The 15,560-nt window shown below is 48.5% G+C and overlaps 1 protein-coding gene, 1 long non-coding RNA gene and 1 other non-coding gene across 3 annotated transcripts in view; 2 read left to right on the top strand and 1 right to left on the bottom strand.

The window, feature by feature from the left end:
* FHAD1 (forkhead associated phosphopeptide binding domain 1) overlaps positions 1 to 15,560 on the top strand; it is a 136,506-nt gene that overhangs the window by 71,796 nt on the left and 49,150 nt on the right. Inside the window, 4 exon segments of the mRNA XM_089900795.1 lie at positions 2,553 to 2,660; positions 5,415 to 5,498; positions 6,524 to 6,676; positions 7,550 to 7,745. Of these exon segments, the coding sequence (XP_089756921.1) occupies positions 2,553 to 2,660; positions 5,415 to 5,498; positions 6,524 to 6,676; positions 7,550 to 7,745 (541 nt within the window).
* The window catches only part of LOC115803874 (uncharacterized), a 29,811-nt gene continuing 15,706 nt past the window's right edge, over positions 1,456 to 15,560 (bottom strand). The window contains exons 2-3 of the long non-coding RNA XR_004024673.2: positions 6,521 to 7,901; positions 1,456 to 2,597 (exon numbers count right to left, since the gene is read on the bottom strand). This is a non-coding gene — a long non-coding RNA (uncharacterized LOC115803874). The remainder of the gene's footprint in view (positions 2,598 to 6,520; positions 7,902 to 15,560) is intronic.
* LOC115803887 (U6 spliceosomal RNA) lies at positions 15,232 to 15,338 on the top strand. Its single transcript, XR_004024688.1, has one exon. It is a non-coding gene; the product is annotated as a U6 spliceosomal RNA (small nuclear RNA).

Here is a 15,560-nt window from a genome sequence, read left to right as displayed (position 1 = left end):
ATTAATTAAGTTTTTCACTCTTCTACTATTCTCTTAGTAGTCGTCCTAAAGACTACAATACTCATTCTTAACTTACCAAGAGGCAATAGTAGTTGATAATTACGCCCTTCTCCTTGACAGTGCAATGAGTTTCAAACACCTTAACTTCACTTACCTCCTCCAGATTTATAAGCCATTGCTGTCATTTTCTAAACTCCTCTTGATAGTTAAAACCCCAAAAGACATTATTAGTGTTTTTCTATAGTCAGTATCATATCCACACATTACCCTTACTGTTGCTTGTCTTTTCTGCCTCTCTGATCATCCATCTGCGTTCATTTTTCTTGTGTCTGAAGAATACCCTTTAGTGTTTTCCCTCACTGTGGCTCTGCTGATGACAAATTCTCAGATGTGCCTGTGTGTCTGTCTGGAGATGTATATTTAACCTTCATTCTTAAAACACATTTGACTGCGTATTGAATTCTACAATGGCAATTCTTTTCTTTCAGCACATTAGAGATAGCGTTAGATATGTCACTATTGTCTCGTGGCTCCTATTATTTCTAGTTAGAAGTCATCTGTAAGCCTAACTGTTGTACCTTTGCATAATCTGTCTTTTTCTCCGGTTGCTTTTAAGATTGTCTTTTCCCTTCATTTCCAGCAGTTTTTTTTATGGTTTATCTAGGTGTGGATTCATTTTTGTTTACCTCGTTCAGAGTTCGTAGGGGCTTCTTGAATCCCTGGCTTGGTGTTTTGCCTTCGTTCAGGTGCTTGGGCTCTGTACCCCATAGGCAGTGGGGAGCTACTAAGGCTTCTGAACAAGGGACTGATGCAATGACATTCGTGGACAGTAATAAGGGTGAAAATGATAGTTACAATTTCTCATGTACTAGGCATTACCCCGAACATTTCATCTCTTCATCTTCACAGCAGCGCTGTGACCTAGAAATCATCCTCCCCATTTTACAGATGAGGAAGTCAAGGCTACTAGTTACTAGTACAGGAACTAGCCCAACTGCACAGTCGGTTTTGTCTGACTCCAGGTTCGTCGGACTTCAGTTACCCTGGCGTAGCAAACAGCCACATGCTACCGTTTACACTGAAATTAATCAAAATTAAATAAAATTTTAAATTCAGCTCCTCCGTCACACCAGCCACGTTTCGAGTGCTCGATACGCAGATGTGGCTGGTGGCTGCCGTATTAGACAGCACAGCCTCGCTCAGAGTACCTGTATCGTTGCAGAAAGTTCTGTTGGACAGAGCTGCCTTACAGCTGGGTAACTCTCACAGTACCGTTAAGATTGCACTGGAAGAAACTGAACTAGAGGCGAGGAGGCCAGTTGTCACAGGCCAGCTTGCATGTGAGAGGGATTGGAGGACAGGCGTGAGACCAGCGAGTGTGAGAGAGGGAGCAGGGCGGCCGCTGAAGGTGACTCTGAGGCTTGGGGATGGGAATGGGGGCCGTTCATGGAGAACACAGATAAGGGCAGAGTCCAAGGTTGGACTTGGCTTTTGCAGCATATGAAAAAGGCTGCTGAAATACAAGTCAGAGCGTGTTTAGACCTGGGAGAAAACTAAGGCCCAGAGAGGTTAGGTGACTTTTCCAAGGTAACGGAGCTGAGAGGCTCTTCCACTGCACCACACTACTCAGAAGAAAGCTCTTAAGGGCTTTTCTGGGCCTTTTATTACATCCCTGTGATCCCCCTCTTCAGATCCCTAATAAACAGCCTGTGAATTGGTTTCAGCACAGAATCTTTCCATTTATTTACGAGAGTTTGCCTCATTTCCTGTTAGTGCCAGAGCCCAGGGCTCAGCAGGTGCGTCCAAGAATTGAGCAGCTGCGAGGCCTACACTGGCCAGCAAAGGGTAGCGTGGAGCATTCCCAAGCTTATCGCGCGTTGACTGTTACCCAGGCAAGGGGGGGAAAGTAGGCCAGCTTCTCCACTTTTAAACGCCTTCCTTTGCAGGCTGCAATTCTTAACAGACATTGCTTTAGCAAGCCTGCAGAGAGGTTTCCACCAGTGAGGGTGCTCAAAGTGGTAACGACAAATAGTCATGATAATAAACCCAATAATAACATTTCCAAGTACCCATCACGAGTTATTAGAACGAGACTGTTCGGCGGACATTCCCGTCCACCTTTCATAGGTTACAACAGTACTTAACACACTCACAGAGCCCTTAAGCACTATTCCAAACACTGAATCCCCACAATAACTCTGTGCAGTGGTACGGGTATCATCATCCCCATTTGACAGATGAGGACACCGAGGCACGGAGCAGTGAAATAACTTTCCCAGGGTCGTACGGCTTGTTAGGGACCGAGCTGGGATTGGAGTCCGCGGTAGAACATAGCTGAGCCCAGGGTGCAGAGCTCGACCCTTTCCTGTAGGGAGCGACTCCCTGTGAGTTTGCCTCCACCCCGTGCGTGCCTGTGACCCGTGCCACTGTGCTGCAGCTGTCCCTACCCCTCAGGGACTCCCCCACTGCCATTAGCCCCCCCCAGAAGAGTTTCCCCAGAGGGCATGATGGTCACATTAGCAGCAAAGCCCACGCTTTCATCATCCTTTCAGGTTGAAGAGAAGCTTCAGGAGGATTCCAGAAGGAAATTGCTTCAGCTGCAAGAAATGGGGAGCAGAGAAAACCTCATTAAAGCCAATTTGGAAAGGGCAGTAGGTCAGGTAGGCGCGCTGCAGAGCCGCTTCACGGGCCCGTGCTCTCCACGGAACCCCGCACCCAAGCGGCCGGCAGGGATGAGAGAGGAGGAAGACGGCCTGGTTCAGTTCACCCGCTTATCTCAGGGGCAGGGCTTTGTGCGGTTTCCGCGTCCCCAGTGGACGTCACTAAAGAGGCTTTTCCTTCTGGGAAGCTGCCCACTCCAGTGTCTGCTGTTGCCTGGGACCCTGACCAAGCAGCCAGTCCCAGCTCATAGGCCCGCCCCCGTGAACCAGCTGTGCGCTTCCCTCTTGAGAAGGGTTTGAGCTCTTGAGCCCAGTGGTGTTTCTAGCACTTTCTCCTTCACATTTTTTGTCCTGACATTTACAGCGATCTTTCTGCCTCTGGGCCCCCAAACAGATGCTACAGTCAGTGTCCCCAGGGAAATGCCACATTTCTTTTTGTTTGTTTGTTTGTTTTGTTTTGTTTTGTTTTGTTTTGTTTTGTTTGGCCAAACTGCGTGGCTTGCAGGATTTTAGTTCCCCGACCAGGGATGGAACCCGTACCCCCTGCAGTGGAAGCACGGAGTCTTAACCACTGGAGCGCCAGGGAAGTCCTGCCACTTTTCTTAATAAATTAAAACCCAGAATACCACGGCTTATGCCAGATGGAGATGGGCAGGGTGGGGAGAGGGCCATTTCCCAGGGCTCTGACCCAAGATGGCCCAGTGGCCCTTCCTCTTACACGTGGCACAGACATGAGGGCCAGAACATGCAAACGAGCCTTCACCAGAGGCTAAGGGAGAGCAAACAAGAACCCAAGATGGGGCACTGGCCCTCCAGAACACGGCCCACCGAGGGCAGCCCATCTTGGACCCCTCCGCAAGGCATCCTCTCCTGGCAGCCACGGCCCCAGGGGGACCAAGAACGTTTCGCGCGCATGTGTTTGTGCTTTTCTCTTTCTGGGGGAGTGAGTCCACCTCGTCACTCACTGGACTCTCAGAAGCATCTGTAAACCACCAAAAAGGGTTAGGAACCACAATCCTTAAAGGAGCCCTCCATCCCACCCAGCCCAGCTCCCAAAGCCCTGCCGTTTGGCAGCATCCAAGTCTGAACCATCAGTGTGACCAGAATTTTTCCCACGCGCTGAACTTCAGAGGCACCCACAAGTTAAATGATGATGCTGACCCTCAGGCGGGTTTTAAAGCCTCTTCAACCAATTTCCACACCATCACCCCTGGTGTCCTTTCTCCTTCAGGGTGCCGATCCCTCAGCAAGGCAGAGAGCCCGCCAGTCTGGGCTTCCCTCTATGCACCTGGGCTACCCCTCACCTTGCTGGCACTCTGCACCCACGGCGCACACCTGCTTTGAGGGCATGATCTGCGCCACTTGCCGAGGGCCTGGTCATGGCTCTGACCAGGGGTCATCCAGGAAGACCCTCAGAGACACTGAGATTCCTCCAAGTCTAGACTCGAGAGAGAAAGGACGAACGAGGCTTCTCTGCGCTGCCTGGGCTTTCCTGCTTCACCCCCTTGTCTCCACAGCCCGCTCCCGGCCTGAGGTCCTGCCCTTCCCCAGGCCAGTGACCACAGGACTCAGCCCATCGTCCAGCAGGACCTGTCCCTCCCTACCCCCACCCCCCCGCCAAGCAGTCCCGTAGGGCGCCTCTGGTGGTAATGCGGGCCATCGTCCACAGGGCCCTCTCTACATAGCCTCTTCCTTGGGCGAGCTAGGACCCTCCCTTGGCCATGAAACCAGCAGACGACACAGAGTCCCTCCAATAACCCATCTGGCTTCCGGCAGGATGACTGCAGAGGTGTCCTTAGGAGAGTCACAATTCCTTTGCTTGGCTTCCCAGAGCTCCCTGGTGTGCAGCAGACTCCTGTGTCTTGGGACCTGTGGACGTTCTCATTGATTCAGTGGCCCTTATGGTCCTTCAGGGCTCTGTTATAGAGCCTTTCATGACCAGATTTTGCCAGTGAGCCAAAAACCCAGGCCAAGGGCCATCGTGTTGGTAAATTTCCAGAGAAACTTGGGCTTCTTTGCTGTTCAGGTCTCATGAGCCTGGGGCATCTTGAACTCGTCATTCTCGAAGCCCTGATTTAATTTAACTGCGTTGTTTCATCATCCATAATATGAAGACACCAGCACCAGGGAGGCACTCATTAAAAACTGGCTGAACTGAAGTAGAGGACTTGGAACATCTGACCTGACAGACGTTTCTGTTATAAGCATTCGATGAACATGTACTGAGTGCCTGCTGTGTGCCAAGCACTGCACCAGGCTCCGGGGACCTGGAGAGGAATACAGGAGACGTCGTCTTCAGGACACAAGGTCTAAGGCACAAAACGGCAGCAGGCAGCACCTCCTTCTCTCCCCAGGCGCCCTTGCTGATTATACGCGTTACTCAGGCTGACAACCTCGATATTTATCTCACAGCCTGCTGCCAACGCAGCAATCGCGGAAGAGCGCTCCTGGCCCTGGACTTCCCACTGGATAATCTTCCGAGAGCCCGAGACGTGTGTGTGTGCTGACCATGTGCGTCGGCTAGGTTAGGCGGGCACACCTGAAAAGTCATTAGAGCCTGCTGTCCCCCTCTCTTGTGTGGGCACTGCCCCTTCCGGTGAGAGGTGAAGGTGTTAATTACCCATAATGACCACTAAAGGCGTGCAGAGCCTTCTCACCGATTTCTCCCAGACCCAGCGATGGAGGCGCCTCCCCCACCCTTGCGGCTGCAGCTGCACCGCTCACCTCATCCCCTTCCCTTTCTTTGTGCTGCAGCTGGAGCTTTTCAGAAGTCAGGTCATCAAGGCCACCTATGGACGCGTGAAACCGTTCCAGGACAAACCCGTCTCCGATCAGCAGGTTCGTCTCTCTTCCCCGCTTTCTCCTTCAGGGACCCGGGACTCCAGACACTGGGAGCATATGTTTCTGTTTTTTGTTGGTGGCACATATTTTTCACACTGTTGCCACACCATAAAGATTTGTTATGATTTTCTGGGACTTCCTGGCTTTTAAAGTAAAAGCCAGTTAAACTCCCTTGCAGTGTTTCTGTGAAAATCAAATTAAACCACCCAGGACCGTGTCTGGTCTCCAGACCTGCACGGTTAACCTCTGTTAGTCCCGCGAGGAAAGGGGCGGCCTCAGCATGGACGGTGCGTCCTCGCTCGCTCGTTCCTTCTGAAGAGGCATATGGCAGTGAGGATGGGCCTCTGGCTGTAACAATTGCCTTATTATTCTTCCGTTTATCCTCTCCAACCCTGGGTGTCAGCGCGCGGGTCAAAAGATCACACCACGGGCTTCTCTTGGAGAACATCCTTTTTAGGGGCCCACAGCATCAGGCTCAGCGTGATGAGTCACTCCCAGAATGCAGAAGAATCTAGAACACACTCGTGGCCACATGACAGGCCTTTGGCTCTTAAAAACCATCTCTGATCCTGGGAAACATGCCCTGGTGACAGAGCCGACATCCACCCTCCAGAGCCATCGCCAAAACGTGCCAGGACCTCCCTCCTCTGAGTTTAAGCTGAAGCCCTCCAGGTCCTCTCCCCCCAGAGCCACCCTGCATTTTAATTTATTTATTTATGGCTGTGTTGGGTCTTCATTTCTGTGCAAGGGCTCTCTCCAGCTGCGGCGATCAGGGGCCACTCTTCATCGCGGTGCGCAGGCCTCTCACTATCGCGGCCTCTCTTGTTGCGGAGCACAGGCTCCGGACGCGCAGGCTCAGCGGCCATGGCTCACGGGCCCAGTTGCTCCGCGGCATGTGGGATCTTCCCGGACCGGGGCGCAAACCCGCGTCCCCTGCATCGGCAGGCGGACTCCCAACCACTGCGCCACCAGGGAAGCCCCACCCTGCATTTTAAATCTTTTTTTTTTCTTTTTCTCACCAGTTAATAGAGAAGATCACCAGGGTCACAGAGGACAATATCAACTTTCGGCAGAAAAAGCGGACCCTGCAGAAGGAGACCCAGCTCAGCAGCTGCGAACAGGAGGAAATGACAGAGAACATCGTGAAGCTGAAGACATCCTTAGACAGTTGCCAGGTGCCCCCTTCTCCATTTCTCAGATGTCCCCTGTGTCTCATTTTTGTGCTCCTTGTTCAGGAAATTGTCCAGCTCTGCTTTTAGTCCACCTTTTCTCTTGTTGGAGAAATCTGTTTGGGATCAGAAAGAAAAGGACCTCCAGAAATGCCTCCCAGGTGAACTTGGTGTGGCCAAGGAGAAGCTGCCCGACACACTCCAAGCATTGCCTTTGGGAGGCCCCAGACCCCGAGGAAAAAAACAGCCCCGTGTTATTTCCAGAGAAACCAAAGAAACATTCTGCTCTTTATTTGCATTCTTCTTTTCTGTCCCAGCAGCGGAAGGCTGCTCTTAGCCTTGTTGCCTTTGACTTTGGAGGAGATGGGACCAGAGGGTCTGGCAGAGCCCCCACTCCGTGGCCCCCACGCAGGGATCCAGCTTATCCCATCAGGCAGCTGCTTCTGCTTTCTCTGGAAATACGCAGCTACTATTTGGGGAGTCTGTGCAAATGTTGGCTTGTCAGCACTCTTTCAAATCAGGAAGCCGCACTTTATGACCAGCCTGTGTGTTGATCTCAGCAGGAATTCTGTAGCCAGATTTGGTTCTCGTTTCAGCCAAATCGTCCTTGGCAATTTGGCTTTGGAATTGCCTATACCTAAACAAAGGGTCTCTTTGACCATCCAGAGTCCAAATTAGAGTGCACATGAAATAAAAGCTGCCTCCTTCCTTCCGCCCCCCCAAAAAACGCAAGTAGAACTGGGCCGTCACAGGGCGGCCAACATACGGCGCTGCCTGCTTCACGGGCACGTCAGGAACTCTGCTCTTCGTGGGTCACAACCGTCAGGTGCTATTTCTGGCGATGGTGCCTGGGCTCCTCACGACCTCATCTCTTTCCAGGCGTGCATGAAAATGTCTTGCTGTAGCGATGACCTGAAGAAGGAGGTCGACCTCCTGCAGCGCCTGCAGGTGAGCCCACCTGTCTCAGGGCTCCAGAAGGTGGCGCTGGACATCTTGCGCCTGTCACTGTCCTGGCTGGAGGAAACGGAGCATCTCCTCCACGAGGTGGGGATCCAGTTCTCCAGCTCCGACAAAGGTGATTGCAACTCTTTTCTCACATAGTTGCATGACTGAAATATTGCGCTGAATCTGATCACGATGGGACATCTGTTGAGGGAGTCTTCTTAGGTATGTGGCCAAGTGTTCCCTTCTCCAGACTTCACTTTGCTTCACCACTTGAGAAGCAGTGTTCCTGGAAAAAAGTACACAAGTGAGACGTGATTAGTGGAGAAAAATGAGACGCAACAGAGGCAAAAGGAAAAATCGAAACTATGCTAAATCTTCTCTCTCAGAAGTAACCATATATATACATACATAGAGTAGAGACTTCTTTAGAGCAGTTTTATGTTCATGGCAAAATTGAGAGGATGATACAGAGATTTCCCAGGTACCCCCTGTCCCCACTCATACACAGCCTCCCCCATTATCAACATCAGCACCAGAGAGGTACAGTTGTTAGAACTGATGACCCTACATTGATGCATCATGATCACCCAAAGTCCATGGTTTACATTAGGTTCACTCTTTTCTTTTAATTTTAATTTTATTGGAGTGTAGTTGATTTACAATGCTGTGTAGGGTTCACTCTTGGTGTTGTACATCCTATGGGTTTGGACAAATGTGTGATGACATGTATCCACCATTATAATGTCATACAGAATCGTTTCACTGCCCTGGCCTTTCTCGCCTTCTGAGATGGCCCACGCTCTGTCTGTGGAGTGTGTTTCTCTCTAAATAGATCCACTTCTTACCTATCACTTTGGCTCTCACTGAATTCTTTCTGCGATGAGACATCAACAACCTGAGCTTCATTAAGTCCTGAAACCAGCAGGTCCACCAATAATGAGGCCAACCCCAGAGAGGACCCAGAGGCCTTGTAAATCACGATGCTCCACCGGGAAGATGGTCCAGTTCTGAAGGTGCCTTTGACCCCAAATCTACTGCCATAAGCAGAAGCCAGGGAGCACGGTGGGGGATGTGGTTCAGATCAGACCATCTCTGAGCAGATTGGTGGATTCTGTGCACAAAGCCCTGGTATTAGGTCAACTCGATTTATGAGTTTCACTTCTCAGGTCACTCTATAACTACATAGTAACAGAAAGTACAGAGAATTCATTAAAAGCCACCGTGGAGTCCATAGAGGGGAAGTGGGGTGGGTGAAGTTACAGATCAGGGACATGGGAATAAAGCAAAATGATGATAACCCATAAACCAGAATATCTAGAAACTGATATTCTAGAAATTGAGGAAAGTAAAGCTACAAGTTTAACAAAATAAAAAGAAGCAAAGGAGAAGCCAACTTCAAAGCCAGCCTATGCAGTTCCTCCGCGGCAGCGCACGTCTGTCTGACTGAAGCCTGGCCCTGCTGTTCCTCACTGCCTTCCTATTAGTGTCTTAAGCAATCAGCATCTCCAGTAACCCCCCCTGCAGTGTTCAGGAATTCACCTCGTCATGGGGAGACTTGTGGTTTGAGGACTTATGTTTTTGGAAAACTTTTCTTTTCAAAACTGGACATTTTTATTCCAAATAAAAGAAACTTATCCAAAAAAAAAAAGAATAGTTTCACTGCCCTGAAAATCCTCTGTGCTCCCTCCCCGCGCCCCCCCAGCCCCTGGCAACCACAGATCTTTTTACCGTCACCATAGTTTTTGCCTTTTCCAGGATATCATGTAGCTGGAATCATACAACTTTTCAGATTAGTTTCTTTTATTTAGTAATATGCATTTTCGTTTCCTCCAAGTCTTTTCATGGCTTGATAGCTCTTTTTTTTTTTTTTTTAAGTGCCAAATAATAGTCCATTATCCATTCACCCACTGAAGGACATCCTGGTGGCTTCCAAGTTTTGGCAGTTACGAATAAAGCTGCCATAAACGTCCACGTGCAGGGTTTTGTGTGGACATGTTTTCAATTCCTTTGAGTAAATACCAAGGGCGCGATTGCTGAATCGTGTGGTTAGAGTACATTTAGGTTATTTTTTTTAATTCATTAATTTTATTTTATTTATTTTTGGCTGTGTTGGGTCTTCATTGCTGCGCGCGGGCTTTCTCTAGTTGCCGTGAGCAGGCGCTACTCTTCCTTGCGGTGCACGGGCTTCTCATTGCAGTGGCTTCTCTTGTTGCATTGCATGGGCTCTAGGCACGCAGGTTTCAGTAGTTGTAGCACGTGGGCTCAGTAGTTGTGGCTTGCGGGCTCTAGAGCACAGGCTCAGTAGTTGTGGCGCGCGGGCTTATTTGCTTCGCGGCATGTGGGAACTTCCCAGACCAGGGCTTGAACCCGTGTCCCTTGCATTAGCAGGCGGATTCTTAACCACTACGCCACCAGGGAAGTCCCTAGAGTACGTTTCGTTTTTAAGAAAACCACAAAACTCTTTTCCAAAGTGGCTGTTTTGCTTTCCCACCAACAATGAATGAGAGTTCCTGTTGCTTCACATCCACGTTAGCGTTTGGTATTGTCACTACTATCATATTTTGTGTGTAACTTCCAAGGCATTTTCCCATGGAAAGAGCTGTGTGATTCTAGGCAAGTTACTTCCCCTCTCTTTGCCTGTTTCTTTACCTGTAAAATGGGGATAATCGGGAATACTCAGCCCTTAGGATTGTTGTGAGGGTTAAAATGCATTGATACATGTAAAGTACTTAGAATAGTACCTGGCATAAAATAGGCACTACCTATATACATGTATTGATTTTTTAACTTTACAAAAGAATAATGTCATATCATACCCAATTTCCTTTAGTTTCGTTCCTAACAGTACATCAGGAACACCCTTCCATGTCAATACACACAGATCTACATCATCGCTGTCACTGATGGCAAGGAATCCCATTCTGTAGGATGTACCATAATTTATTTAGCCAGTCCTCTATCATGGGCATTTAAGTTGTTTCCAGTTTTTCACGCTTAACAGATGAGGCTGACATAAATATTATTCACGCATACCTGTTCATCTTATCTTTATCATCCTAGATGTGGAAGGATATGAACCACTTTCATTCAACAAAGATTTATCGCAGGCCTCCTAGATACCAGGCACAGTGCAGGATGGAGATATAATGGGGTCAGAAACAGGTAGAATCCAGGTCATGGGGTATATGGATGTTGGCTGTAAAATTCCTCCCTCTTCCCTGTACATTTGAAATCTTTCATAATAAAATATTGGGGAGCTAACAGGCACTATCCCTGCGCTTGTAGATCTTACGGTCTCAGGGAGGAATAGGGTGGGGCATTAAGTGAAAAATCACTCACATGTAAAACTTTAATCGTGACAGTTGCTTTGAAGGAGAAGTGCAGGGCTCTGACCTGGTCAGGGACGGCAGGGCACCTGCAGGATGCATAGGAGTTATTTGCCAAAGAGGGGAGGGGAGGGCATTCGCATGGTGGGGCCGGGGGCTTGCAGAGCCCTGGTAAGAAGCTCTGCTTTAATCTGAGAGCAGAGAGAAGCCCATGAAAGGTTTTAAGTAAGGAACTGGTGGAACAGGCTTGCATTTGGAGACAGTCATCTTGGCCACGAGTGGAAAATGTACAGGAAGGTGGCCAGCACAGAACCCCGGGAGAGCAGTTAGGAGGCTGTCACAAGACACGATGGTGGCCCTCACTGTGGCAATGGAGGGGATGGAGCAAGAGAGAAGATTCCAGGGGCATTTAAGAGATGAATCAACAGGCCTCAGTGATGGAGTTAGATGTGACTAGAAGGGAAGTGATGGAGAGAAAGGGGGCTACAGATCTCCAGGTTTCTGGCTTGTGTTAAAAGTACAGATGTGGTTCCTTCACTAAAATCCAGAGTAAGGAATGCCGCAGGAGGACCAGGTTTGAGGGGGAAGATGAGTGTGAGGTGCCTGTAGACATCCAAAGTGAGGTGCCAAGGACGCAGCTGTCACCCTGGATATCCAACCATATCAGTGATGTGGCCCCGGAACCCAGAAGAACATGTGCCACATAGCGGGTGCTTAGTCAGATGGGATGGACGGACGGGTGGATGGATGGATGGTGATTAAAGCCATACGTGTGAATGGTATCGCTAGGAAGAAAGTATTGAATGAGAAGGGAGAGCCCAGGGCCACACCTGGGAAACTCCAACATTTATTGTTGATCCTTCTTGCCAGATCGCTCTCCAGAGGGGCTGTACAAATTTGACATTCTTACAATAATGAATAGAGGAGTGGTTTTCAACTCAGGTGATTAAACAACCCCAGCCAGGATATCTGTAAAGTAATCCAGAAGGTGGTGTGAACTTCTTTTAAACGTCTTTAAAAAGAAAGGCAAAATCAAGATTAACTTTTCTGTAAGTGCCTGCCCCTCACAGATAGCATAGAGAAGAGGGGGGCTGGATTTCTCCCAGCAACCCAGCCCCTCCCCAACCCCAGTATTACTGTTGTTGTAATCATGGCAGAGCCTGAGTGTGCATGAAACCAGGAGAGACGTGGCCCACAGTTCTAGCTGTTCTTCAAAATCAGAACTAAAACAAGGAAAGACCATGATCTCTATCCTAGTAATAGCGGGGCCAAGCAATGTGTGCACTGTCCCCTCCCCAGACTTCAGGAGTCACTGAAGCCTCTGTCTCTAAATCTAGTCATACGTTACCATAAAGAAACATGGGTTGCAAAATTAAGCCATCAGGGGCTTCCCTGGTGGCGCAGTGGTTGAGAGTCTGCCTGCCGATGCAGGAGACACGGGTTCGTGCCCCGGTCCGGGAAGATCCCACATGCCGCGGAGCGGCTGGGCCCGTGAGCCATGGCCGCTGAGCCTGCGCGTCCGGAGCCTGTGCTCCGCAACGGGAGAGGCCACAGCAGTGAGAGACCCGCGTACCACACACACACACACACAAAAACAGGTCTCTGCAGAATCCCTCCTGCACTGATACGCACTATGGATCCACAAGGAGGGGATAAAGAATGCGATGTTCCCAAAATACATTTCTCCTTTCTTGCTGCCCTTACCCCCAGCTAACAACTCTTGGAAAATGTTCTACAGAGCGCCTGTTGGGGAAACACAGACTGTGTTCTGTGATTACAGCTACTTGGTTCTAAGAGGTCGAGAGGAAGGATGGAGGGCACTAGAGAAGTTGGTGAGGACGGCCCATTCTTTATTCATTCATTAGGAGAGGAAGTTGGTGGTAAAAGGCATTTTATCTTCCAGAACTAGCAATATTATGGCAGAGCCCCAAAAGGCTAAAAGAATGGGATGGGCTAGAGTATCCCCTATATTCTGTGTATTAGGTACTGCTGTACCTAGTTCCTAGAGGCATCTACACAAGGATGGTGGCGGCGAGGATGATGGTGAGGGTAATTAAGGTGATGAGGAATGAGGATGGCGATGGTCATGGTGGTGAGAATAATGATTAGATGGTGATGGTGACAACGGTGGCCATCATTCATTACTGAGCACTTATATTCTAGACAATGTTCTAAGTATTTTCCATACATAACCTCGGTTCATCATCACAACACCTCTGTATGGCAGGTAACATTATCCTCATTTTAGAAATGAAGAAACTGGCTCCAAACCTTTTTATGTGTTAGTCCACCATGATGAGTGATTCAAGGTACTTCCCATTACTGAGGCCAGCAGGGGATCCCCAGTCACTCATCACCATACACAAACAGTCCTAAGAGCCTTCTGTGTTCACAGTTCCTAAGAGGAGGGTAGGAACCATGGTTTGTTTAACTCCTCCTGGGCACTTGTCACCGTGCTAGTTGTTTTACATGTACTGTGTACTTTCATCTTCCAACAACCAGAGCCAGGTACTATTGTTGTCTTTATTTTGCAAGTAAGGAAACTGAGTATCCATAACATTAAGAAACGTGCTCAAAGTCACACAGCTGGTACATGGTAGGGTCAGGACTCAAACTGAGGTCGTTGTGATCCTAGCACTTGTGTTTTTTCTGTGACCCCACATGCCCTCCGAAGATCCAGAGGGGCACCAGGTACATGCCCAATTCCTAGAGGACAGGTTCTGTCATTAACTTGAACAGAGACAAACCTGAGAGTGTCACTCCCTGGAGTGAAGGGCGTCTGATGCACACCGCGGGCCTTGCCCCAGCAAAGCCCCATTTGCATTATAGCGAATAATTCTGAGTTCAGGCTTTGGAGACCGGCTGCTAAGGCTTGACTCTCAAGTGTGCGCTTACTCATTGTGTGAGCAAGCGTCGACTTCTGTGTGCCTCTGTTTACTCGGTTATAAAATGGGGTTAAGATCTCACCAGGTAGTTGTGAGGATTAAACGATGTGGTACCCAAATCAGGGGGTCACACATAAACCTTAGTAAACGGTAGCTGCCATGAGCATCAGCCTTGAATACTTGTTGACTTAATGTGAACTAAATGTGGATGGCAGGCAGATGGATATGCGCACAGGCAGGGCAGCTTGATTTGCTCACGCCGAGGTGCCTTTACCTGTGACCCCTGCCGTATCTCTATTTGACAGCAAGTCAGATTTTCTTAGCCGTGAGCACTCAGTTCTCTTCCCAGGCCTTCTTCCTAGGCTCTTGACAACGGGCTGCATTTCCTAGCTGCCGAGTGGTAAAGCTGGGACTCCATCCAGGTCCCTCTGACCTCAAAGCCCCTGCTCTGAACCACCATACTACCTGCCTTTTAAAATATTGTCCTAAGGGATAAAACGCACGTAACAAGCTAGGTCTGTAAAATCCTGGAATAAATCCTTCAGGGAAATCCAGGTTGAGTAAGTATTGTTAGATCATGTCATGAGTAGCCCAGGAGATTGGGGTCACTACTAAAGATCTGATTGGTTAAGATATCACCTAACACCTGTCAGAATGGCCGTCACCAAAAAGAACACAAATAACAAGTGTTGGCGACGATATGGAGAAAAGGGAACCCTTGTGCACTGTTGGTGGGAATGTAAATTGGTGTGGCCACTATGGAAAACAGTTTGAACGTTTCTCAAAACACTAAAAATAGAACTACCATATGATCCAGCAATTCCACTCCTGTGCATTTATTCCCCCAAAATGAAAAACACTAATTCAAAAAGATACATGCACCCCAATGTTCATAGCAGCATTATTTATGATAGCCAAGATATGAAAGCAACCTAAGTGCCCATCAACAGATGAGTGGATAAAGAAGATGCAGTAGGGAATTCCCTGGCGGTCCAGTGGATAGGAGTCGACGCTTTCACTGCTATGGCCCAGGTTCAGTCCCTGGTTGGGGAACAAAGATCCCACAAGCTGCATGGCGTGGCCCCCCCCCAAAAAGATAGATGTGATACAGATATATCTATGTATATCTCTATGCAGTGGAATACTACACAGCCATAAAAAAGAATGAAATTTTCAGCAACATGGATGGATTTGGAGGGTATTATGCTTAGTGAAATAAGTCAGACAGAGAAAGACAAATACTGTATGATATCACTTTTATGTGGAATCTAAAAACGAAAACTAGTGAATATAACAAAAACGAAATAGACTCACAGATATAGAGAACAAACTAGTGGTTACCAGTGGGGAGCGGGAAAGGGGGAGGGACAAGTTAGAGGCAGGGAAATAAGAGGAGCAAACTACTGTGCTTAGTTGAGCAGCACATACACTAAGATTGGAGCCGTACAGAGAGGATTAGCGTGGCCCCCGTGCAACGATGACACGGAAATTCATGAAGCGCTCCAAATTTTTGTGACCTGAACGGGAAGGAAATTCAAAAAAGAGGGGATATATGAATACATACAGCTGATTCATTTTGCTGTACAGTAGAAACTAACACAATATCGTAAAGCAACTATACTCCAATTTTAAAAAAGAGGTACAAATTACTATGTATAAAATAAATAAGCTACAGTGATATATTTTATAGCACGGGGAATATAGCCAATATTTTATAATAACTATAAATGGAAT

Source organism: Delphinapterus leucas, chromosome 1 (assembly GCF_059928025.1).
Source record: "Delphinapterus leucas isolate spDelLeu-1000000601 "Yukka" chromosome 1, BTC_Dleu_Yukka2, whole genome shotgun sequence".
In the NCBI taxonomy this organism is placed as follows: domain Eukaryota; kingdom Metazoa; phylum Chordata; class Mammalia; order Artiodactyla; family Monodontidae; genus Delphinapterus; species Delphinapterus leucas.
Note: the sequence above shows the minus strand (reverse complement) of the source record. Positions and strands in the feature narration are given on the sequence as shown.